The sequence below is a fragment of the Pseudorca crassidens genome, chromosome 19 (assembly GCF_039906515.1).
Source record: "Pseudorca crassidens isolate mPseCra1 chromosome 19, mPseCra1.hap1, whole genome shotgun sequence".
Taxonomy (NCBI): Eukaryota; Metazoa; Chordata; class Mammalia; order Artiodactyla; family Delphinidae; genus Pseudorca; species Pseudorca crassidens.
Window position 1 is genome coordinate 38,275,976 of NC_090314.1, and position 26,597 is coordinate 38,302,572.

At 41.7% G+C, this 26,597-nt stretch overlaps 2 protein-coding genes across 8 annotated transcripts in view; one reads left to right on the plus strand and one right to left on the minus strand.

The window, feature by feature from the left end:
* Nucleotides 1-306, minus strand: part of ACACA (acetyl-CoA carboxylase alpha) — a 272,316-nt gene extending 272,010 nt beyond the window's left edge. For both annotated transcript variants that reach the window (XM_067717545.1, XM_067717544.1), the window contains exon 1: nucleotides 106-306. The gene's annotated coding sequence lies outside the window, so the exon portion shown is untranslated. The remainder of the gene's footprint in view (nucleotides 1-105) is intronic.
* Nucleotides 307-347: 41 nt separating this feature from the next.
* The window catches only part of TADA2A (transcriptional adaptor 2A), a 47,370-nt gene continuing 21,120 nt past the window's right edge, over nucleotides 348-26,597 (plus strand). For 2 of the 6 annotated variants that reach the window (XM_067717168.1, XM_067717170.1), the window contains exons 1-7: nucleotides 348-436; nucleotides 2,464-2,591; nucleotides 11,190-11,296; nucleotides 12,688-12,747; nucleotides 21,464-21,555; nucleotides 24,340-24,497; nucleotides 25,693-25,781. In XM_067717168.1, the coding sequence (XP_067573269.1) occupies nucleotides 2,567-2,591; nucleotides 11,190-11,296; nucleotides 12,688-12,747; nucleotides 21,464-21,555; nucleotides 24,340-24,497; nucleotides 25,693-25,781 (531 nt within the window). In that variant the 5' untranslated portion in view covers nucleotides 348-436; nucleotides 2,464-2,566. Of the gene's footprint in view, nucleotides 437-872; nucleotides 1,059-2,463; nucleotides 2,592-11,189; nucleotides 11,297-12,687; nucleotides 12,748-14,996; nucleotides 15,182-21,463; nucleotides 21,556-24,339; nucleotides 24,498-25,692; nucleotides 25,782-26,597 lie in introns of those variants that run through there. The other 4 variants (XM_067717169.1, XM_067717173.1, XM_067717174.1 and 1 more) reach the window with 4 other exon arrangements.

The following is a 26,597-nucleotide window of genomic DNA, read 5'->3' on the forward strand; positions in this document are numbered from 1 at the left end:
TGCAACAGAGGTGAGGGGTGGGAATGTTAGAAAACACAAAAGCGGGGCAGTACCGGCCCGCTCCAGCTCACCGCACTCTAGAGCGGCTCAAACGGCACCACGCACCGGCAAGCCTGCGGCAACCAGCAACGCGCCCCCAGGGAAAAATGATTACTGGTCCGACTCAAAACTCAGACAAGCTGCTCAAAGGCCCACCCTCCAAGGCCTCTGCTAGAGGCCAGACGCTAGCGCACGGGTAGGGAAGGGTCGGGGACGGAGGGAGGGGCAGCCGTTGATGAGCCGCACGCGGCAAGGCCGCGACGGCCGGGGCGGGGACTGGGCGGAGGCGGCGAGCGCGCGGCCCGCTCGCGCCTGCGCCGCGCGGGAGCGAGCACGCAAGCCCCGGGCGCGCGCGCTGCTGGCGTTTCCTCGGCGCGGAGGAGGGGAACGAAGTGAGGTGAGGCACGAGGCGCTGCGGGCGGGCGGCGGCGGGGCGCGAGCCCCAGTCTCGGGACAAGGGGGAGGCAGGGATCGTGAGGTGCGGCGGGGTTGGGGGCGGACTGCGGGCCCCGGCGGCGTCGGCGGCGAGGGGGGCGAGGGGGGCGAGGGGGGCGGGCCACGCCGCGCCGTGGGGGAGGGCGGCGTGGGGCGGGCCTGAGCCCTGGGGCCCCGCCCCGCCGCGGCCTGACGCGCCCCGCCCCCTGGGCGGCCCCGCTGGGTCCCAGCCTGGCTCTTCCTGGCTCTGCTGCAAGGGAACGCGAAATCCCGTTCTTAGCTGACGTTACCCCTTGTTTTCAAGAAGGCCTTCCAAGTAGATATTTCAGGTCAGTTTTAGAGGTGAGGTGGTCTGAGGCTCCAGTAGGTAACTTCTTGGAATTTGGCAGATGTTAATGTGGAACTAGCATCCATCCTTTCATGGATGTTAGCGTCAGAAATGTCTTTTGTGTGAAGAAAGAGGAAAAAAGAAGATTCCGCTTATTGCAATATTGCGCTTACAACGTGGAGTGTTTGAGACTATACATCCTTTACTTGACCATCTCTACTAACCTCTGTTGAAGTGACGCTGCTGTTCACTAACTGTAAGACATTGTGCAAGTGACAGTCTTTCAGAGGTTCCTTTCCCTTCTTAAAAAAGCAGCATGCCTCAGAAGGTTGTAAGGATTCAGAGACAATCCACATACAGTGATACTACAGTGCCTGGCATATGAAAAATATTCAGTAAATGTTGGCCATTATTTCATTATTGAGTGCATAATACCCCTTACTAAGCGCATTTTCTTCAAACTCATTTTCCTGGGACCAGAGCAGAGGGGTAACCACTCCAGTTCATTCCTGGAAAAGACAAGTTCATTGACAGTTTTATGTGAGTGTCCCATACAGTTAACGATGAATTATTCCCCAAGCTAAAACTAAAAACTATCAGGTGAAAGAAGTCACTGCAGGAGAACTAATGATGAACTAACCTTTTTGTAGAATTAACATTTATATGTCCATTACATTTGTGTTTATTGAGTTCTTTCCTCTTGGCACTGTGCTTGGTGCTTTAAGACATACAAATTTGTATTTGATGTAGTCCCTGCTTTCATTTAGTCTAGAAATGGGGAAAATATGCATTCAGAAGTGATTCTCACAAAGTGGAATGTGAAAAATGCCAAAAAAAGAGATAGATAAAAAGATATGGGAGTATAGAGGGAGGGGGGATGTTTTCATGACTTCGTGTGAAATATGAGTTCATTTATGTCTTCAAAAAGATAACTTTGTATATAGTACATACCTATTAAATAGCTGTTCAAAGAATAAATTAGTGAACAAAATGTACGTTGTAATAGATAGGATTCCTTAGTTTTCTAGTAATAGACGTTCATTCAGATTAAAGTATTACTGGAACGATAGAGAAATGAGAAAAAACAAACAAACCAACCTGCACCATTGGGCTACCCTTGGGGATGGGGATCTCAAGAGCCAGATCTCTTGGACCAGATTCTTTGGCTAGTGAATGAGCTCTAACCTGCCCTCTGTCCTTGGATACCTTACTCAAGATTCAGCTTTCGGTAAGAACAGATCTGGTTGCTTTAGCTGCTGTGGGGCTGGGGGGTGGAGTATTGGGATTCGTAACCCCACGAAAGCCATATGAAAGTCAGTTTCCCAAAGGAGGGAGGGCTAAGGAGAAAAGTGAGGCCTGGCAGAGAACATCAGTTGTTGTTTATTAGAGATATGTAGCCTTTGTAGAGGGCTTACTATGGACCTGGCGCTATGGTACATTATCTATGTGGATTTTGATATTTAATCTTCAGCAACTCTAGAAGGTAGATATGATTGTATCATCCATTTTACAGAGGAGGGAACAAGCTTGTAGAGATAAACAAATTTGCTTAGCCTTACAAAGCTAGGATGTGGTACAGTTGAGTAAGTTGCATTATGTTCTCTTTATCTTGTCCCTTTAAAGTATTTCCTCATCCATGTGCCACTTTTGTTTGTTTATAGGGGGGGTCGTCAGCTTTGGTGTCTGTGTTGGCCAGTTCTGAAATCTCCTTGAAGGAGCCCTACATTGAGGAAGATCAAAGCAGCAGTCTTTGCCAACTGGGGAATGGACCGTTTGAGTTCCTTTAGCAGTAAGTACCATGGGAACAAGTCCCAGGTGAATATTAATAGCAAACTGAAGTGGAAGTTGATCAAAGAAGAAAAATAAGCACTTTGAAGATGAAGCCATGTGAATCTGATCCTAAAGGAATGAGTATCAAATCAGAATAAAATCAACCACTACTACTGAACACATGATACAAAACTGAGCACATGACACTCAAGGTCTTATAAGAAAATTAAGCTCAGGTGGACCATTCATAATACGATTAACCCGTAGTTCGACTTAAAAAAGCAGTTGAATTTCTCTTTAGAATCAATAACATATTTCAGGCGCCTTGGTAAGAACTAATGTCAGTGGTAGAATAAAGGAAATGCTCCTGCCCCTGCTTTCTTGGCACTTGTATTCTAAGAGTAAACTATAGTACAGTAATAGTGCAGAGACTTATGGCGTACATGTGAAGTAAATCCAGGCAGCCACAACTATGGAGGAAAAAATACACTTTTTCTTTTCTTCTGAAGATAAGAGATTTGGCAGAAATAGAAATCCATTGTTAGATGTTAGTAGTGTCCCAATGAGAAGACTCAGAAAGTCACTTTTAGGGTGTATCCTCCTCAGCAGTTTCTTTCTTCCTCCCTCCCTCCCTTCCTTCCTTCCATTTACTTATTTTGCTTTTGGCTACGCCAGGTCTTAGTTGCAGCACGTGGGACCTTTTAGTTGTGGGACGCGGACTCTTTGTTGTGGCATGCATGCGGGATCTAGTTCCCTGACCAGGGATTGAACCCGGGCCCCCTGCATTGGGAGCACTGAGTCTTACCCACTGGACCACTAGGGAAGTCCCTCAGCAGTTTCTTAAAGGGGCTCTAATTTACTCTCTCATCAGACTCCCTGTATATATTTAGGACAGAATGGAGTCTTCCAATACATCTAGTTCAGATCTTTCATTTTTCACACAGAGAAAGAGCCTAAATGAATTATCCCCATGCTGGGAGTGTAAACTGAAACCACTCTCTCCCCCTTTTCAAAATAATTAAAAATTTTTTAAAAAGTGTTTTTTTTAATATTTTTAAGCTAAACTTTAAAATTTTTATTTGGAAACAATTTCAAACAGGAAAGTTGGAAGAATAAGAATAGTACAAAGAATATCCATACACCTTTTGTAAACCTTTTACTCTATTTTCATAGTTCTCTATCTATAAATATACATATTTATTCACATATATATGTATTTATAAGTAGATATACATACCCCATATTTTTTTTTCAGAATCATTTGAGGGCTTAGGGACATACATCATGGCCCCTAAGTACTTCAGTGTTTATTTCCTGAGACTAGGGATATTCTCTTCTAACTTCAGTACATTCTAGCCTCAGTAGAGTTGCCAACTTTAGTAAGTATAACACTGATAAAATACTTTTATCTAACCTGCCGTCTGTATTCCAGTTTTGTCAGCTGACTCAATAATGTCCTTGGGGCTTCCCTGGTGGCCCAGTGGTTGAGAGTCCGCCTGCCGATGCAGGGCACACGGGTTCGTGCCCGGGTCCGGGAGGATCCCACGTGCCGCGGAGCGGCTGGGCCCATGAGCCATGGCCGCTGGGCCTGCGCTTCCGGAGCCTGTGCTCCGCGGCGGGAGAGGCCACAGCGGTGAGAGGCCTGCGTACCGCCAAAAAAAAAAAAAAATGTCCTTGACGATGTTTTTTTTCCTTCCCATACAGGATACAGTCAGGGTTCAGGTCTTGCATTAAGTTGCTGTGTCTCTTTAGCCTCCTTTAAACTGAAACGTGTCCACAGCCTTTGTCTTTAGTGATTGACACTTTTGAAGAATACAGCCCCTTTCTCCCCTTTTTAAAACTAGAGGTGTCTCATTTTGGGTTTGTCTGGTCTTGCTGTGTTCCTCATTAGCGATGTTAATTTTGAAAACCCAGTCAATGGGGGCTTCCCTGGTGGCGCAGTGGTTGAGAGTCCGCCTGCCGATGCAGGGGACACGGGTTCATGCCCCGGTCCGGGAAGATCCCACATGCCGCGGAGCGGCTGGGCCCGTGAGTCATGGCCGCTGAGCCTGTGCGTCCGGAGCCTGTGCTCCGCAACGGGAGAGGCCAGAACAGTGAGAGACCCGCATACCGCAAAAAAAAAAAAAAAAGAAAACCCAGTCAAGGTGTGCATTTGAGTTCTTCACTGTTTAATGTCTATTTTTTCTCTTGCGTCCAATAAGCAACCCATAAGGAGACACTTTCAGGCCATAAAATATCCTGTTCCTCATCAGAATTTCTCCCTAGTTAGCATCCATTGATGATTTTTGCCTGATCCAGTCTTTACTACGATGGTCGCAAAATGATTTTTCCCCCTGCCTCCAGCACTCTCCATATTTACTAGTTAGCACTTAGCATTGTACTATAATCAAGAGACCTCCTGTTTCACTTATTTATTATAAGTATGCATGCATGAATTCCCTTATTTTCAGTGGTTTATAATTTATTATCATACTTACTTTGGTTCTCAGATTGTCCTAATTTGAACACTGTGAGCCCCTTCAAGCCGGCTCTTGCAACCTTGTGACGTGCCCCATCGCTTTTTTGAGCATCTGCTTACTTTTTGGCATGGCTACATGTTCGAGGTGCATCTTCTACCTCCCATGCCCCAGCCCTAGAATCAGCCACTTCTCTGAGGAGCCCTTGGTCCTTTTAGAAAGGAGTGCCATTAGAGACCAAGATATGGCCATTGCTTATTTCTACTAGAGTATCTTGGCATCTGGGCCTTTTTGGCCCACAGCGCTGGGAAATACATGGTAGGTATACACTACGTACATCTATGCCAGTATATGTACACAGTTGCATATACATGCGTATATCCATAGATGCACTTTCTTAGAAATCATGAGTTCACACTGATAACCTCCAGTTCACCTTCCTAGGCCCTTTTTTTGTCCCCCCACCCCCACCACGTTCCTTGTTTGTGTGTCCTTTCCTCAGTGAAAACCCTGGCTCCCAGCATTAGCACGATTATTCATTTGCTCAGTCTTTTAATACATCCAGAATTATTTCAGGATTGCTTGGTGCATACCACTACCTAACACAGACCCACTTCAACAAGTTCAGGGTTTGTTTGCGATTCTCTGCATCACCCAAGACTGAAGGTCTGTTGTTAAATGTTCATAAGTTACTTGGATTGGTTCTTTTTTTTCCCCTCCTCATTGTGGTTGTGATATTCCTTTGAAATACTTTTTGGTTCATCTGTTCGTTCTGCTTTCAGTTTTCCCTTCCCATATTTAGTGGTTTAATTTTCTAATTTGTAGAACATGAGTATGCTTCCAAAAGTCAAAGCTATGCAAAAAGGTATATTTGGAGAATTGTTGCTCCTTCCTAGGTCTCTTCCACTCCTTTCCATTCCCCCTCCTTCAACCCTTCGTAGGTATTGTTTTCTAATTTATCTGTCCTTTATTTCTTTTTGCAAAGACAGACGTGTATATGTTTTTGCTTTTGTTTTCCCTGATTTTTTCCTGAAAAGGTAGCATACTATGTATGCTCTTTTGCACCTTGTTTTTTTCACTTACCTCCTGGAAATACGATGCTGCTTTATAGAGATTGTTATTTTTATTTATTTATATATATTTTTTGCGGTACACGGGCCTCTCACTGTTGTGGCCTCTCCCGTTGCGGAGCATAGGCTCCGGACGCACAGGCTCAGCGGCCATGGCTCACGGGCCCAGCCACTCTGCGGCATGTGGGATCTTTCCGGACTGGGGCACGAACCTGTGTCCCCTGCATCAACAGGCGGACTCTCAACCACTGCGCCACCAGGGAAGCCTCCGAGATTGTTATTTTTTTATAGTTGCATAGTACTCGATTATGTGAACGTACCATAGTTTGTTCAACTACTGTCCAGTGCTTGGACATCAAAGTAGTATTTTGCAGTTATAAATAATGTTCTAATGCATAACCTTATACTGTTGGAAGTGTATATTCAGGGTAAATTCCTAGAAGTGGGATTTCTAGGTCCAAAGATAAATGGATGCATTTATTTAGATAGTGCTAAATTCCCTTCTATAGAAGTTGTGCCATTTTGCATTCCCGTCAACAATATATGAGGTTGCCTATTTCCCCACAGTCTTCTTAAGAAAGTATATTATCAAGCTTTTGAATTTTTGCCAATCTGATGGGTAAGAACTTATATCTCAGTGTAGATTTCTCTTATTATGAGTGAAGTTGAATGTCTTTTCATGTTTAAGGTCCATTTTATCTCTCTCTTTTTTTCCTAATTATCTCTTCGTGACTTTCACAGTAGGATTTTTGGTCTTTTATTTTCCTCTCAATTTTTAAAAGTTCTTTCTATATTAAAGATGTTAGCCCTTTATGATATGTTTACAAGTATTTTCTTCTAGTTTATTTGCTTTTTTAACTTTGCTTATGGTGTTCTTTGCCAAAAAAGAGCTTTTTGTTTGTTTTGTTTTGTCAAATTTATTACTCCTTTATTGCCTCTGAAGTTTGAATGATGGTAAAAAGTCTTTCCCTACTCCTAGGTTACAGAAAAGTTCTGGAATCCTTTGTGAAGGACACTTTGGCTATGTGTATCAGAAACCCTCTGTACACTCAACAGTTCTAGTTCTAGGAAAATAGAAATCCTGAGGAACAAAATGTGAACTGTTACGTGTACAGGAACGTTGATCTCAGCATTTTTTATAATAGTGAAAAATTGGAAACAACTTAAATATCCACCAATAGGAAACTGGTTAGATTAGTGGTTCTCAGTCTTATGAGACCCAGTGATTTCTTTTTATAATGTTTTTAAAGCCCCTTTTACTATTTGGAAATGAAATACATAGATAATATAACATAACTATGCCCATGATTTCAAAGAAATAAAAACAATGCCCTAGGACTTCCCTGGTGGCACAGTGGTTAAGAAATCTGCCTGCGAATGCAGGAGACACGGGTTCAATTCTTGGTCCGGGAAGATCTCACATGCCATGGAGCGACTAAGCCCGTGCACCACAACTACTGAGCCTGTGCTGTAAGCCCGCAAGCCACAACCACTGAAGCCTGAGTGCCTAGAGCCTGTGCTCCGCAACAAGAGAAGCCATCTCAATGAGAAACCCGCGCACCACAACGAAGAGTATTCCCCACTCGCCGCAATGAGAGAAAGCCTGTGCGCAGCAATGAAGGCCCAACACAGCCAAAAATAAATAAATTAAGTAATTAAAAAATAATAATATTGCCCTAACTATACTATAAAAGATAAATAAAAGAGAAGTGATTTGTAATAAATAATGTAATTTATAATAATATGTATCAATATGTTTAGACATTACAGTGGAAAACATAATGCCTTTAGTCAGATGCTTGTACCCGTAAGTCAAATCACTGTGCATATTACAACTACAAATGCACAGTGATTCACGTGTGTTGTATTGGTGACTCAAATACCACAAGCTTGAATAACTCTTAGTAAAGTTCCGAACAAAACAAGGTAGAATCTCCTCTTGACGTAATGCAGTTGCCTTCCTGGAAAATTCAATACATATTAAAACTGTCAAAAACATTTTGTTGTATTTAGCATGGAATTATGTTCCAGGTCATGTCATTATGAGCAAGTTTTCACCTACTTGAACGTCTGGTGGGACATTTGAAAGTTGTGCAGGAGACTGGCCAATTCTTTGTTGTGTAGGAATATCTTGAGTGTTGAAGGATATCTAGCATCCCTGATCCCAGCCTGCTAAGTGCCAGTAGTGCTCCCTAGTCATTGTGGCAACAAAAAAGCATCTCCTCAGATTTCCATAATACCTTCCTAGGAGGCAGTTGAAAACCATTAGGTTAGATTAAATAGATATAATGGACTATTATTCATCCATTAAAAAGAGTGAGGAAGATCTATGTGTACCATCATGAAAGATGTTGACAATATATTATCAAGTGAAAAAACAGGCTATAAAATGTGCGGTATCCCACTTTTGTTAAAATATACACACGTACATAGAAGAAAGGCTGGAAATCAGAATGTTAATAGAGGATGACATACTTTATACTTTTTATTGTCTAAAATTTTTGAAACTATAAATTGAACTTTTACAAAATAATTATCTTTTTTTTTTAACATCTTTATTGGAGTATAATTGCTTTACAGTGGTATGTTAGTTTCTGCTTTATAACAAAGTGAATCAGCTGTACATACACATATATCCCCATATCTCCTCCTCCTTGTGTCTCCCTCCCATCCTCCCTATCCCACCCCTCTAGGTGGTCACAAAGCACTGAGCTGATCGCCCTGTGCTATGCAGCTGCTTCCCACTAGCTAGCTATTTTACATTTGGTAGTGTATATATGTCCATATTACTCTCTTACTTCGTCCCACCTTACCCTTCCCCCTCCCTGTGTCCTCAAGTCCATCCTCTACGTCTGCATCTTTATTCCTGTCCTGCCCTTAGGTTCTTCAGAACCTTTTTTTTTTTTTTTTTTTTTTAGATTCTATATGTGTTAGCATACGGTATTTTTCTCTTTCTGACTTAGTTCACTCTGTATGACAGACTCTAGGTCCATCCACCTCACTACAAATAACTCAATTTCATTTCTTTTTATGGCTGAGTAATATTCCATTGTATATATGTGCCACATCTTCTTTATCCATTGGACTGTTGATGGACACTTAGGTTGCTTCCATGCCCTGGCTATTGTAAGGAGAGCTGCAGTGAACATTGTGGTACATGACTCTTCTTGAATTATGGTTTTCTCAGGGTATATGCCCAGTAGTGGGATTGCTGGGCCGTATGGTAGTTATATATTTAGTTTTTTCAGGAACCTCCATAGTGTTCCCCATAGTGGCTGTATCAATTTACATTCCCACCAACAGTGCAGGAGGGTTCCCTTTTCTCCACACCCTATCCAGCATTTATTGTTTGTAGATTTTTTTTTTTTTTTTGATGTACGCGGGCCTCTCACCGCTGCGGCCTCTCCCGTTGCGGAGCACAGGCTCTGGATGCGCAGGCCCAGTGGCCATGGCTCACGGGCCCAGCCGCTCTGTGGTATGTGGGATCCTCCCGGACCGGGGCACGAACCCACACCCCCCGCATTGGCAGGTGGACTCTCAACCACTGTGCCACCAGGGAAGCCCCTGTTTGTAGATTTTTTGATGATGGCCATTCTGACTGGTGTGAGATGATACCTCATTGTAGTTTTGATTAGCATTTCTCTAAAAAACAATTACTTCTTGACATGAGGGTTTAAAAACTCTTTAGGTCAGTCATTGGCCAATTTTTTGTTGTTGAAGAAAGTTTGAGGAAAGAAAAGCAAGCTCATATCATTAAAAGTAAAGGATGCGAGGGCTTCCCTGGTGGCCCAGTGGTTGAGAGTCCGCCTGCCGATGCAGGGGACACAGGTTCGTGCCCAGGTCCGGGAGGATCCCACGTGCCATGGAGCGGCTGGGTCCGTGAGCCATGGCCTCTGAGCCTGCGCGTCCGGACCCTATGCTCCGCAACGGGAGAGGCCACAACAGTGAGAGGCCCGCGTACCGCAAAAAAAAAAGAAACAAAATGATGTGAGGAAGAAGGTAATTTGGTAAAAATTGACATTTAATATAAAATAATTTTTGTTCTTCCATTTCAAAATTTTAAATGGGAGAAGTGGGGTAGTTGCTGTTCCACATGTTTATTTTGAAGCTACTGCCAGAAAGATTACCTTTCTTTCCTCTGTCATTTTTTTCTCCAGGTCTTCATTTAGAAGCAAAAGAAAAGAAAAATAATCACCACTTACAGGAGGGAAAGGTGCCTTGAAGAGTGTTTCTTGGACTTTAGGAAGGAAAATGCTATTGCAGAATGTGAGAAATTCTGCGCCAGGCCAAACAGATTAAATCCCTTCTCTACCTTCAGAGCCTGTTTTCTTAGACTTCTGTTGATCACAGAGAACAACTCTGCTAGGTTGCCCTGACTCAAGAGTGGCAGAGTTTGGGACAGCCAGGGACACACACACATCTGCATTTTTATGACTTTAGAGAGTTTGGATTATACTCCTTGCCTTGATATTGCGGAGACAGTACTGTTATTGGAACTGGAGGAAGGTCTGCTCTGTTCTCTACTTACTGTGGGAGAAAGGGAGGGAGCTGTCCTGAGTTTAACTCCCAAATCAAATATGAAGTAGTACATCCCAAGACATGTTTAAAGGGTTTTTCTTTACCAACTTTTTATTATGAAAAATTTCAAACTTATAGAAAGTTGCAAGAACAGTACAGCAATTATTGCCCATTACCCAGACCCAGCAGTTATTAACATTTTGTCAGATTGGCTTTATCTATAACTATAGATGTGTTATGTAGGTATGTGACATTATTTTCCCCTGGGAAAATAAACTGTGGGCATTATGAAACTTCCAGTTAAAACTTGTGTTTGTAAATTTCTCTGCAGGGGCAATATCTACTTAAATGCTATTTAAAATAGTAGATATACTGTAGGTAGGAACAAAGCTGGCCTGAAATAAAAAGGAACATAATTTTTGTTTTTTCTTACTTGGAATGAGCTCATCTTGTCTCCATGAACTTTTCAGCACAGCTTACTACCTTGTGTAATCATTTGCAGATTTTCACCTTCTCGCATTTAAGATAATCATAAGGTGTTTTGAAGCTAGTATATTCTTCTTTTTGTTATAGATGATCCCTCTGATAAGCCACCTTGCCGAGGCTGCTCCTCCTACCTCATGGAGCCTTATATCAAGTGTGCTGAATGTGGGCCGCCCCCTTTTTTCCTGTGCTTGCAGGTAACTCTTTAAGGGGAGGCTTGCCTAGTTTTATGGATATAGTAAATTCAGAGATGACTATCAATTGCTCAGAAGGACCATACCTTATTAAGTCTATTTTTTCCAGTCAATATTGAATTACACATTTTACCAGTGAAAAATTAGGGAACAGAGCAGGATGGATGAGATAGACTGTTGAATATTCCACTTCCGTGTATCAACCTAATGCTGTTTTTACCAGTAAATTTCAAGTATTGGGACTACAAGAAATAGAATTGGAGGATTATTCCTTTTGATAGCACCTATGACACTGTTTTTTGTCTTACTGAAGAGTGATGTTTGGGCAGGTGACAAACCAGGGAACAAACTATTTCGTCGATGATAGTGGTAATAGCAATACTAATGATAAGTGCTGGGCTTCCCTTGTGGCGCAGTGGTTAAGAATCCGCCTGCCAATGCAGGGGACATGGGTTTGGGCCCTGGTTCTGGAAGATCCCACATGCTGCGGAGCAACTAAGCCCATGCGCCACAACTACTGGGCCTGCGCTCTAGAGCACGCTAGCCACAAATACTGAGCCCGCGTGCCACAACTGCTGAAGCCCATGCACCTAGAGCCCGTGCTCCGCAACAAGAGAAGCCACTGCAATGAGAAGCCCGCACACTTCAACGAAGAGTAGCCCCCGCTCACCGCAACTAGAGAAGGCCTGTGCGCAGCAACGAAGACCCAACGCAGCCAAAAATAAATAAAATTTTAAAAAATTGTTTAAAAAAAATACTAATGATAAGTGCTTACTCTGTGCCAGGCACTATCTTGAGTACTTTGCATGAATTAACCTTTAAATCAAAACTGCAACCCTAGGAAGTAACTATGATTAGTATCCCTATATTATAAAGGAAACTCAGGCAAAGAGAGGTTAAATAATTGGCTCAGGGTCACACAGCAAATACCATATTTTATCAGATCCAAGATGCTGTTGATTAAAAGAAACATCCCAATTTCAGAAATGTTAAAGTGTAAAAATGGCTGATGGAAGTTGTAATATACTTTTCATTATAAGATGAATCCACATTTCAGAGTTTTAAAATATGAAATAATACATGTCTTAGAATTGCTGAAATAAGCTAAGAGCCAGGATTCAAATTTAGGCAGTCTGCTTCCAGGGCTTATGCTTTTATAAAAGGAGGAGTTGTCCTAGGAAAAACTCTTTTTTTCAGATCATTGTTTTTCTCTATGTGGGCCATTGAAAGGCTGCGATCATGAACTTAACCTTCCTGTTGTGGCTGCAGACAAGACTAAATGAATTCTTAAAAACTCATCACAAGAGTAAAATACCCCCAAGCCATCTTCTGTCCTTTAAGAAAGCATTTCAAAACGTAGCTTTTTGGTAACTTAATTTTCTTTTCTTTTGCAGTGTTTCACTCGAGGATTTGAGTACAAGAAACATCAAAGTGATCATACTTACGAAATAATGGTAATGATGAAGTTGTAGGAATTTCCCTTCATTTTCAAGTATTATACTGGGAATTAGTCTTTTTATTTCTTCATCTGCAAGTATCTCACTTTTCTTTCGCCCACTTCTGGATTAGGTAATCGTTGCGCAATAAGCTTTTTAGGGTTTTATGGATCTTCTAAGGCATTTAAGTCCAAAAACTCATTTTATATACTCAGATTTTTGGTTTAAATTAGAAGGAATTTAAAGGAAGTGCTTTTTGAGATTTACTAATATAAGGATCAGAGGTTTGTGGTTTTCTAAGTTCATTGATAAACATGCAGTAAATGTGTTGTCGCTGTGTTTGGCTAATGGCATTTTTATGTGGTTTGTGTGGGCAGTGGTGATGTTTATCTCTGGCACTCAACCTCCCCAGCCTCGGGAAAATTAGTTACCCTCGGAGAGTTAAGTTGTAAAATGGATGTAGGGTGAATAACATAGTAATATACAGAATCACTTTGAAGAGGTAGACTGACTTATAGGCCAGAATAAGACTTGGCTGTAATTTGATTGTTTGCCGCCTCTAAAGAAGGAATGAGAGGCACATGTTGGCAGTGTCCTTCCAATATCTAGCCAGAGGAACGGGCACTTTAATAAGCCAAAGTGAATATGTGGTATGCTTGACAGGTCTATATACAGTACCTTTGTCAGTCATCAGAGCCTAACTCCTAGTTCACCAAGTAGTTTTCTTACATTTGGCCTCCCATGTTGTTTTTCTTACAGGAAGGAATGCTGGTTGGGCATCTACTTGACAGTAATTTCACATCATGGGTTAATCCATTGATACCTGTGTTAGTTTTCTCTTGCTGCCATAACAACGTAACCAAAAACGAAGGAGCTTAAACAACAACACAAATTTATCCTCTCACAATTCTGTTGGTCAGAAGACCATTAGACTCAGTGGTTTGCTCCAGATTCTGTAAGGCTGAAATGAAAGTGTTGACCTGTCTGCGTTTTTATCTGGAGACCCTGCGGGAGAATCCACTTCCAGTCCACTTCATTCTCATTCAAGTTGTTGACAGAATTCACTGCTGGGAGGTTGTAGGACTGATGCTACTGTTTCCTTATTAGTTGTTGGCCAGGGCTTCCTCTTAGTCTCTAGAGGTTCCTGGCCCTCATTCTCAGTATTCAAAGCCAGCAGTGGCAGGGAGTCCTTGAGGGTTCCTGATGAAATGCTTGGCGTGTCTCTGACCTCTCCTGGTTCATCTCTCCTGTGCTCAATCTCTCTGACTCTTCTGCCTCTCTCTTCTACTTTTAAGGGCTGTGTGATTATATTGGGCCCACCAGCATAATCTCCTTATTTTACAGTCAGTTGATTAGTACCTTAATCCCATTAGCATAGTCCCTTCACAGTAATATCTAGTTAGTGTTTGATTGAATAATCAGGGGACAGGAATCTTGGGGGCACTGGGGGACATCTTTAGAATTCTGTATACCACAGCGCTGTAGCATATCTACTTCAGTCTCTTAAAAGTTTAGAAAGGGTAACTCAGCATCTCCAAGTCTGATTATTTATGAAGTCTTATTTAAGTGAATTTCTGGGCCTGTAATGCTGAGAGTCAGATCCTGGTCCATAATGAATTAGTCAAAGAAATGCTTCTTAGTAAGAGTTCTTGGCAGCCAGCTGTCTAGCCTTCCCCTGCCTCTTTCTAAACACCGTCAGTCTTCTAAGTAGTTTCTTCACTAATTATAAGATTTGGAATACATTTTTTTAATATTAGACTGTTTTTTAGAGAGTTACAGGTTCACAGCAAAATTGAGTGGAAAGTACAGAAATTTCTCTGCCCCCGCAAATGCATAACCTCCCCCATTATCAACATCCCCCACCAGAATTGTACATACATTATCATTGACGAACCTATGTTGACACCTCATTATCACCCAAAGTCCATAGTTTACATTAGGGTTCACTCTTGGTGATATACATTCTATGGGTTTTTAGAAATACATAATGATGTGTACCCACCATTATAGTATCATACAGAGTAGTTTCATGTTCCTAAAAATCTTCTGTGTTCTGCCTGTTCATCCGTGCCTCCCCCCAGCCTCTGGTAACTACTGATCTTTTTACAGTCTCCATGGTTTTGCCTTGTCCAAAATGTCATATAGTTGGAATCATACAGTGTGTAGCCTTTTCAGATTGGCTTCTTTCACCAAGTAATATGTATTTAAGTTTCCTCCATGTCTTTTCATGGCTTAATAGGTCATTTCTTTTTTAGCACTGAATAATATTCTGTTGTCTGGATGTACCACAGTTTATTTATTCATCCACCTACTGAAGGACATCTTGGTTGCTTCCAAGTTTTGACAATTAAGAATAAAGCAGCTATAAGTATCCATGTGCAGGTTTTTGTATGGACATAAGTTTTCAACTCCTTTGGGTAAATACCAAGGAACATGGCTGCTGGATCACATGGTAAGAGTATGTTTAGTTTTGTAAGAAACTGTCAAACTGCCCAAAGTGGCTGTACCATTTTGCATTCCCACCAGCAGTGAAAGAGAGTTCCTGTTGCTCCACATCCTCGTCAGCATTTGGTGTTGTCAGTGTTCTGGATTTTGGCCATTCTGATAGGTATATAACGCTATCTTGTTGTTTTAACTTGCATTTCTCTGACAACATATGATGTGGAACATCTTTTCATATGAATTTTTTTTCCCTTTTGTTAATTGCAAAATGAATGAAGGGCTGGGGGAGAGTATGGTCAAAGTAGCTGTGGCTTTGAGTTCATTTCACCAGGGTTATCAGATCTTCAGAAAGTTGGCTTATTCTTCCTAAATTCACACAAGAATGCCTAGAACCAGAATACAAATTTATTCATTTGAATTGTGAAAATAATTCCTTAAAGGATAATTCAGTATAGTTTGGGTAGATTGAAGTTATCCACTGCCGGCAAGCTGACCATGAGCTCTCTTCAGCTGTTCTGGGCACCATCCCTTCTGCATAATGCTGACGGCACGAAGTTTCACTCCAAGTCCACCTAACTCTTCAGATTACTTCATCCTTTTCTCACATATTCTTTACCCATACAAACACATTTCAGAATTCTGTCCTTTATTTTGTAGAGCTTTTGGAGGTTACTAATACTCTCTTTTTTCTGCTAGTCTTTATCTATTCCCAGATAAGGAAAAGAAGAATCTTTCCTTCCGTAGGAATGATGACCAAATTTTGCTTCTCTACACACGAAGCCACTAAAAACTTGATTTTTTTCTTTTTGCATATGAAGCCTCAGAAAACTTTAAATGGTTTTCAGTACTTTTGCCATCTCACAGTGCTGTATTTTTGGAAGTTGCTCATGCTGTAGTGGGTGGTGCATTAATCAAGATTTCTGAGTTCTTTGCCTATTTTTGTCTTATAATTCTTAGAACCTTAAACAAGTCAAGGCACCTCTTTCAGCCACACCCTTTATACCAGTGATTCTTAAACTTTAGTGCATAAGAATCACCTGGGAGATTCTTAAAATTATAGATTCCTGGCCTCACTGTCAGAAATTCTGGTTCAGTAGGGCCAAGATTGGGTCCAGAAATTGAATAATATTGATTCAACTTTAAGAAAACCTGACATGCCCATTTATTTTTTGGTGTAGGAAGTCTTTCTGGTTTATCTCACAGTAAAGTTGGTGAGGACTAATTAATATTCTAAAATACTCTTTTAGAAATAACAGGCTTTTCAACTATGAGTTGTCATATTTACCTGTATTCATGGTACTTTCCAGATTGAGTGATTATTTTGAATTTAATACAGACATAGACTCTGAAATTTCTCTTTTGGATCTCGTATCTGAAATATCTCATGTGAGGCATATTCCTAGTACGTGCTCAGATAAAATGTATTGCTTATTATAATGTAATTTCACAGATCACAGATTTTTTTTGCCATTAACAAAAGATAGAACAATTTATAAACGCCCGTGTGATCTGAGGATTTCTTGTGTCACTTTTTTTTTTTAACTTATAGTAAATTTCAAGCATATACTAAAATACAGAAAATGGTGTTTCAGTTACCTGTTGCCTCTAATAGCTGCCTCAAAACTTCATGGTTTAGGGACTTCCTTGGTGGCGCAGTGGTTAAGAATCTGCCTGCCGATGCAGGGGACACAGGTTCAAGCCCTGGTCCAGGAAGATCCCACATGCCGTGGAGCAACTAAGCCCGTGCACCACAACTACCGAGCCCGTGCTCTAGAGCCCACGAGCCACAACTGCTGAGCCCACGTGCTGCAACTACTGAAGCCCGCGTATCTAGAGCCCATGCTCCGCAACAAAGAGAAGCCACCGTGATGAGAAGCCCGTGCACTGCAAGGAAGAGTAGCCCCCGCTTGCCACAACTAGAGAAAGCCCACGCACAGCAACCAACGAAGACCCAACACAGCCAAAGATTAATTAATTAACAAACAAACGAAAAAGCTTCATGGTTTAAAATAACAGCCATTTTATTATCTCTCACAGTTTTGTGGGTCAGGAATTCAGATAGGCACCATGAGAGTAGCTTTCATTGGTTCCACATGGTGTGCTGGGAATGGAAGTCCAAGGGGTTTTTTTCACTTTTAGCACCTCAGAATGGCTTGAGTTGGTTGAACTGGAATATCTTAACTGCCTGAGGCCTTTGGTTCCTCTCCAGGTAGCCTTAGGGCCTCTCCCTCTCCATGTGGCCTCTCCACGTGGTCTTTCCAGAAAGGAGGCTAGAATTCTTATGTGGTGGTTCAGGGCTACCAAAGACGAAAAAGTAGAAGCTGCCAGGCCTTCTTAAGCAAGTCACAGGTTCAACCCATATTAAATGGGAAGGGACCATGTGAAGGTGTGAATTCTAGAAGTTCATTAGGGGCCACCATTGTAATCAGCTACCACATATAGTGTAATAAATTCCCATATACCTGTCAGTGGTTCTTAAAATTGCCAACTCATACCCTATCTTGTTTCATCTAAACCCGTACCCCTCCAGCTTATTTTGAAACAAATCCCCTAGATATCATATCATTTCATCTGTAAATGTCTCATTAGGTCACTCTAAAATTTTAAAGTAACTCAGTTCACATTTCTCCAGTCATCTCAAAAAAGCTTTTTTAAAAAAAACTCTGCTCCCTTCTCCACACCTGAAACAATCACTATTCTGATTTTTATCACCATAGATCAGTTTTGCATATTCTAGAACTGCATATAAATGGAGTCATTCTGTCTGTACTCTTGTTTCTGGTTTCTTTTCATTCAGCATGTTTTTAAGATTTATTCAAGTTGTATATAATAATAGTTCATTCTTTTCTGTTACTGAGTAATATTTCATGGTATGAGTATAGCACAGTTTGTTTATCCATTCTCCTGTTGATAGAGACTGGGCTTTGCCTAGTTTGGGGCTATTAAGAGTAAAGCTGCTGTGAGGGACTTCCCTGGTGGTCCAGTGGTTGGGATTTTGCCTTCCAATACAGGGGGTCTCGTTGGAGAGCTAAGATCCAACATGCGTCAGGGCCAAAAAACCAAAACATAAAACAGAAGCCATATTGTAACAAATTCAATAAAGACTTTAAAAATGGCCCACATCAAAAAAAAAAAAGAAAAAAAGAAAGGGACTTCCCTGGTGGTGCAGTGGTTAAGAATCCGCCTGCCAGTGCAGGGTACACGGGTTTGAGCCCTGGTCCGGGAAGATCCCACATGCCGCGGAGCAACTAAGCCTGTGCGCCACAACTGCTGAGCCCGTGCTCTAGAGCCCGCGAGCCACAACTACTAAGCTGACATGCCACAGCTACTGAAGCCCGCATGTCTAGAGCCTGTGCTCCGCAACAAGAGAAGCCACCGTGATGAGAAGCCCACGTACTGCAACAAAGAGTAGCCCCTGCTCGCCGCAACTAGAAAAGCACACGCAGCAATGAAGATCCAATGCAGCCAAAAAATAAATACATAAATAAATTATTATTATTATTATTATTTTTGGCGGTATGCAGGCCTCTCACTGTTGTGGTCTCTCCCGTTGTGGAGCAGGCCTAGCTACTCCACGGCATGTGGGATCTTCCCGGACTGGGGCACGAACCCCTGTCCCCTGCATTGGCGGGTGAACTCTCAACCACTGCGCCACCAGGGAAGCCCATAAATAAATTAATTTTTAAAAAATACTTTAAGAAAGAAAAAAAGAATAAAGCTGCTTTGAACATTTTTGTATAAGGCTTTCTATGGACGTATATTTTCGTTTTTCTTGGGTAAACACTTAGGAGTGGAATTGCTGGATCATAAAATAAATGATTATTTAACTTTTAAGAAACTGTCAAAAAGTTCCCTTAAATGGTTGTATCACTTTACACCTCAGCTAGCAGCGTATGAGAGTTCTGATTGCTCCACATGCTTGCCAAGTTTTGTTATTGTCATTTTCTTCATCCTGGTATTCTAGTGGGCATGGGGAATGTGTAGTGGTGTCATCATTTTTCTTTTACCTTTTACAGTGCTATTTGGAATTCAGATATGGTCCATACATTCCAATTGATTGCCTCATATATTTATCCTGTGGGTTCTCCCTCTCCTTCCCCTCCTTCTCTCACTCTTTCTCTTGTCTCATATAGTTTGATTGTTTAAAAACCTGGGTTTATCTTACGGATGTTACTGCAGTCTAGATTTTGCTGATTAACGTGTTCCTCTGACTTCTGTGTTTCCTATAAATTAGTAGTTAATATATACTGGCTATATCAGATTCATTCATGATCATTGTTTAGATCTTTTCTTCTGGGATTGCAAAATACATAGTTATCTTTCAATTCTATCACTCCTTTTAATTTATGAGATTAAATAATTCTGTAAAAAGAAAGTTTATTATCTATGTGGTCACCCTGAGGTAAAGTTTGTACAGAAGGGCAGGATAAATTATTTCCATTATTTACTAGTTTTCAAAGTATGAGTTGGTTCCCTGGCATCCTCTAGATATTTAGAATGTTTAATGTGTTGTAATCCTTTGCAGTTCTTATTAATTCAGAATGTTCCATTTTTGGTCAGTGGGAGCCTCTACAAGTTGACCTCTGAATCCTTTTGACAGGACTCTTTTCGTCTTTGAGAGTTTCTTTGATTTCCAGTGTAATGAAGTGTTCCAGTCTCATCTTGTACATTTCCTACCCAAACCTGGAATTGCCTTTTTCTTCAAGGAGCCCTGGTTCCTTTAGTGGGAAATTGTATTTAGAGACCACATACTGGGTACTAGAAGTGTTAATTGCTACTGGGTTTGTCATTTTTTCTAGACCTTTTCACTGAACAGTGATAGGAATTTTTTTTTAATTTCTTGTACAATTTTTAAAGGTGACACGTCATTTACAGTTATTACAAAATATTGGCTGTGTTTCCTGTGTTGTACAATACATCCTTGTAGCCTCTCTTACACCCAGTAGTTTGTACCTCCCACTCCTCCACCCCTGTATTGTTCCCCCCTCTGCCCGACTGGTAATCACTAGTTCTCTATATAGGAAATTATTGTTTTAAGACAAATACATCATGAGTTCATACTAAAACTTTCTTGTTTTTTAAATTTATTTATTAATTTATTTTTTATTTTTTTGGCTGCGTTGGGTCTTCATTGCCGCGCACGGGCTTTCTTAGCTACAGTGAGTGGGGGCTGTTCTTTGTTGCAGTTCCCGGGCTTCTCATTGCGGTGGCTTCTCTTGTTGCGGAGCATGGGCTCTAGGCACGCGGGCTTCAGCAGTTGTGGCACGCGGGCTCAGTAGTTGTGGCTTGTGGGCTCTAGAGCGCAGGTTCAGTAGTTGTGACGCATGGGCTTAGCTGCTCCTCAGCATGTGGGATCTTCCCGGACCAGGGCTCGAACCCATGTCCCCTGCATCGGCAGGCGGATTCTTAACCACTGTGCCACCAGGGAAGTCCCCATACTAAAACTTTCAATTCAAATGACAAGACTACATGGTTTTACATAGCCTCATAGATCTTACATCTCTTTTTTTTCCCCAAGCTCCAAGTCCCACTGTGCAGTGACACCAATACAGTTACTTATTTGCTTTACCCCACAGCATATCAACATGCAATAATCTCAGAACAACTGTACCAACACTACTTGAAAACAGTTTAAGATTTTTTTGGCAGTTCCTTTTACTTTTAAGGTATATTCTACTAGAAATAAATAGTCAAGTTACTGTGTTTTAGTCACTTGGGATTGTTTCTTCCTGTGTGATTATGCCTTAAAATTAATTCACAGGTTTATGTCATTTTGCTTTTGATTCTTGTGATTTTAAAATTTAATAGTTAATGTACAGTGTTTATGTTTTCAAAGTCAAGTCTACAAACAAGGAATATTCAGAGAGGTCCAGCTTCTATCCTTGTCCTTTCCACCCTATTTCCTCCCTCCCTCCCCCATAGGTAACCTTGGTTTTAATGTATGGTTTATTCTTGCATTTTAAATGATAGAAATATGCATATTTGTATTCCTATCTTTCTTAGCTAAATGGGAACATACTATAATACTTATCTTTACCTTTTTGCTAAGTTTAAAAAACATATATTTCTGCCTGAGTTACAGTGGCATTTATGGTTGATAATATTTATTGTAGACTCTTGTAGCTAATGGTGGAAGTAGAGGTGGGGGGGTGTGGACAGCTAATAAGAATGTACTGTAGGCACCTCTCAATACCATGAGAATAACAGCCATTTGACTATAATTAGGATTACATTTGGGGTTGCCGGGTTCCATTTCTGTGTCTGTTCTTAGGCCAAACTTTTTCTTCCTTAGACCTCAGATTTTCCTGTTCTTGACCCCAGCTGGACTGCTCAAGAAGAAATGGCCCTTTTAGAAGCTGTGATGGACTGTGGCTTTGGAAATTGGTAAGAGCTTGGGAATAAGGGTTCTCCTGCGCTAGTGGGCTCCAAAAAGAAGGCGCTGTTGAGGGTAAAAGGAGGAGCCTCAGGAAAAGGAGTTTGGGGGCCATATGTTGCTTTTCTATTGACCCATGACTTAGAGACAAGTCCTCTTCCCCTCTGCACATTATTTTCCAAGGCCTAAATGCCTCACACGGCTATGAGATGTTTAGTGGTCCATGACTCGATAGCTCTAAAGGGCTGCTTTGGACATATCCACACAAGGAAGGTTGGTTATTCCTTTCTGAATAGTGGGGAAGTTTAGACTTATTAGTTATTGCTCCTTTCTGATTTCTGAATTTTTCTTGGCTGTAGATGCCCTCGTCATTTAAGTGAGTCAGACTTTAGACAACCATGGCTTACCTGAGATTCAAGTTTGACAGACTGCCTATCCTCATTGCCTGTTTTTAGCTTGTAGATACCTGCAAGAACTGAATAGCACTCATGGCTGTTGCCATGTGAGGTGACACTGCTTACTAATAATACCACCACTTTCATTTCTACCTTTTGGGAGTATTTTCACACCGATGATTTCATTTTGTGAACTAGATAGCAGAGGCTTTTTTTTTTTTAATGATTTTATTTATTTAGTTAGTTATTTTGGCTGAGTTGGGTATTTCTTGTGTTGCGCAGGCTTCCCATGGCAGTGGCTTCTCTTGTTGAGGAGCACGGGTTCTAGGCACGCGGGCTTCAGTAGTTGTGGGTCGTGGGCTCTAGAGCACAGGCTCAGTAGTTGTGGCTCATGGGCTTAGTTGCTCCACAGCATGTGGGATCTTCCCGGACCAGGGATCGAACATGTGTCGCCTGCCTTGGCAGGCGGATTCTTAACTAATGCACCACCAGGGAAGTCCCAGCAGAGGCTTTTTTTTTTTCTTTTCTTTTTTTTGTGGTATGCAGGCCTCTCACTGCTGTGGCCTCTCCTGTTGTGGAGCACAGGCTCCAATGCTCAGGCTCAGCGGCCGTGGCTCACGGGCCCAGCCGCTCCGTGTCATGTGGGACCTTCCCGGACCGGGGCACGAACCCGCGTCCCCTGCATCGGCAGGCGGACTCTCAACCACTGAGACACCAGGGAAACCCCGGAGGCATTTTTAAATATATTTTGTTCATGAAGAATCTGAAGCTTAGGGAGTTAAAATGACTTCTTACGACCACATAGTTTATTAGTGAAGGGCCCTTAACTAGCTCTTCCTTGTCCTGACTTCCTAGTGTAGATAATCTATCCTGATGTTAATAGAATAATACTGTGCTGCCTCCCTTACGTCCAGGGCCTTGAAGAAGGAGAGTTGAGTTCCGTTCACATTTTGCTCGTATCCATTCATTCAACATTTATTAAGTATCATAAAATACTGGTTACTATGGGAATACCAAAGAAGATAGGAAAAGTGATCATTCGCTTGCTAGTTATCTTTGGCCTGGTTTTTCACTTTTTGCCTACCATTCTAACTGTAAAATAGGCTAATCCTCTTTGTCCCCCTTCCCTCTCAGCAAAGACCACAAAAAGACCATTGTTTCTCTATCCGCTAAGATACTATTAAGTAAGTAAGACACTAAGCTTGGTGGTGAGGATGCTAGAGCCAAGAATTATGACATGTATCCTGACCTCAAGAAGCTTATAGTCTAGTAGGGGAATCAAAATATATGTACAGATGATTGAAGTACACAAAGCAGAGCATAGTAATGGCTTAGGAAAAGGACAAGTGAAGTACTGTGGAAGAGAGAAGTTGAGAGCAGACTTGGAGAGATTTCACCTCTACCTTTCCATCATCTGGGCCAGGAGTCAGAGGTCTTAAGTAAAAATTAAGTGGCTTTGTCACTTATGTGCTTTGTGTTCTTAAGCAAGTTTCTTAATCTCTTTGGGCCTCATTTTTTCATCTGTGAAATTGAGATAGTAAATACACTACATAGTTAATACTAGGATTTATTTAAATTATGTTGTGAATATTTCTAGCTGAGAGCTTGGTCTGTCGTGAGAGCTGTAGTAAAGAAATGTCTGTTCATGTGAAGTGTTTTGTAAACTATAAAACATGTGAATATAAAACTACTCTTGGGGCTTCCCTGGTGGCGCAGTGGTTGAGAGTCCGCCTGCCGATGCAGGGGACACAGGTTCATGCCCTGGTCCGGGAGGATCCCACATGCCGTGGAGCGGCTGGGCCCGTGAGCCATGGCTGCTGAGCCTGCGCGTCCTGAGCCTGTACTCCGCAACGGGAGAGGCCACAACAGTGAGAGGCCCGCGTACCGCAAAAAAAAAAAACAAAAAAACTACTCTTATGTACATTTTAAATGTTCTGAAGTGGCTTATTATTATTTATAGCAATTCTTTCGGTAGAGCCTAGCTTACATATTTTCTAGTGGTCTTCCTTTCTTTTGGTAGAAAAGAAAGGGCTTTTTTTTTTTTTTTGGCCATGCCGTAAGGCATGTGGGATCTCCATTTCCCGATCAGGGATCGAACCCGCACCCCCTGCATTGGAAGGGCAGAGTCTTAACCAGTGGACCGCCAGGGAAGTCCAGGAAAGGGCTTTTTAAATATTGTTTCCATATCTCGGAATAGCAGGATTTGGAACATCAGATTGCACCAGTACTATGTTTGTATTTGTCTCAATGTTCTGCTGATAGCTCCCTGATACCAGTTTGGAGGTGTCAAGTTCCAGACATTATATAGGTAGGACTTAAAATATGGAAAGAACAAACCATGCTTTGACCATTATGTATAAATGAAAGCACTACTTCCTTGTCTCTTTTTCCACACTCTAGGCAGGATGTAGCCAATCAAATGTGCACCAAGACCAAGGAGGAGTGTGAGAAGCACTACATGAAGCATTTCATCAATAACCCTCTATTTGCATCTACCCTGCTGAACCTGAAGCAAGCAGAGGAGGCAAAAACTGCTGACACAGCCATTCCATTTCACTGTAAGTACCTCCCTGTATCAGTCAGAGAGTTCAGTATTTAGCTTATTATAATTAATCATCTCAGTGTTAAGTCCAAGAAGCAATTTGTTATTTTTGTCCACTTGGTTGTGGTAATAATAGCAAACTTTTCGTTGTCTTTTTTTTAATTTTATTTTATTTTTAATTAATTAATTTATTTTTTTTGCGGTATGCGGGCCTCTTCCGTTGCGGAGCACAGGCTCCAGACGCGCAGGCTCAGCGGCCATGGCTCACGGGCCCAGCCGCTCTGCGGCATGTGGGATCCTCCCAGACCGGGGCATGAACCCATATCCCCTGCGTTGGCAGGCGGACTCTCAACCACTGCGCCACCAGGGAAGCCCATCGTTTTCTTTTTTTTAAATCTTATGTGACTTAGGGACTCATGGGTCTTCTAACAAAACGTAACCAAACCCATGATGAATTATAAATGGACATCTTTGCTGAATGACTCCCAGAGCACGAGTAATGAAATATGAATGTTTTTCTTTCCCCGCCTCTTTCCTCATACTCTCTGGAAACAGTTTCATAGGTGACTAACTCAAAACCTGATGATACCTCCTATTTGGATAGCCCTTTGGATGTTAGCACTTTGTTCTCAAATGCCTTAGACCATTTCTTCCTCATGGCAACCCAGTGAGACAGGCAGAGCAAGTGCTTTTGTTTTGCACACAAGGAAACTGAGATTCAGAAAGGTTAAATAATTTGTACAAGGTCATGGGACTAGTGGATGTTACAGTAGAGCCTGCACTCAATTCTGGCTTACTCCAAATCCAGTGGGGTTTTTTCCCTGTCAGTTGGATGGGATTTGTAAATTGAGATTGGTCCTAAGGGGTAAGGGAGCTGAAGCAGACAGGGTAAATACTTAAATTCTGTAATACTGAAGAAAAGATCCTTGATTTTCTTTCATATTAGGAAAGCAAAAATAAGAGGGAATTTCTGTATTTACTTAGAGGATTCCCTAAGTCTTAGTTTCCTTTTCAAGAAATCAATTTGTTTCCATTAATACTTTATCTTTCTTTACTTTTTCTTTATAAAAATCTCTTGTATTTTATTTATCCTCTCAGACGCTGTCTTTTTCCAAACAAAAATATTTCAGAGTCTAAATTAGGACTTGCTTTGTGTCACTTTTTTATGCTAGTATCTTACTAAGTAACTAAGAAAAACTAAATTCTTTCAGCTACAGATGACCCTCCCCGACCTACCTTTGACTCCTTGCTTTCTCGGGACATGGCGGGATACATGCCAGCTCGAGCAGATTTCATTGAGGTAAGAGAAACTTGTTTTTGTTTAGGATGAGGCTCTCTCTCTTACCTATAGGTTCCATACCACTAAAAAGAGATTTTCATAGCACTGTAACTTGTGGAGCCACATTTTCTCCATTTGAGTGCCTTTTTCTCATTTGTAAATATTTCTTTTAGAAAGGTAAAAGTTCTTCAGAGCAAAAACTTATTTCTTTTAAATTATTTTATTTTATTTATTTTTATTTTTGGCTGCATTGGGTCTTCGTTGCTGCGCGCGGGCTTTCTCTAGTTGGGGGGAGCGGGGGCTACTCTTCGTTGCGGTGCGCGGGCTTCTCATTGCAGTGGCTTCTCCTGTCGCAGAGCACGGGCTCTAGGTGCCTGGGCTTCAGTAGTTGTCGCACGCGGGCTCAGTAGTTGTGGTGCATGGGCTTAGTTGCTCCGCAGCATGTGGGATCTTCCCAGACCAGGGCTCGAACCCGTGTCCCTTGCATTGGCAGACAGATTCTTAATCACCGCGCCACCAGGGAAGCCCCAAAAACCTATTTCTTAAGTTTCACTCCACATCTAGGGGGTTTCGAGGTTGTACTATATCGGGGGTTGGCAAACTTTCTATTAAGGTCCAGATAGTAAATATTTTAGATTTTGTAGACCATAAATTCTCCGTTGGAACTAAACTTTGCCATTATTATGCAAAAGCAGCATAGATAATAGTAAACAAATGAGCAGGCCTGTGCTCCAGTAAAACTATTTACAGAAATAGGCAGTGGGCTGAATTTGGTCTATAGGCTGTAGTTTGCTGACCTCTATACTATATTCACAAGTTTATAAAGAATGATGAATG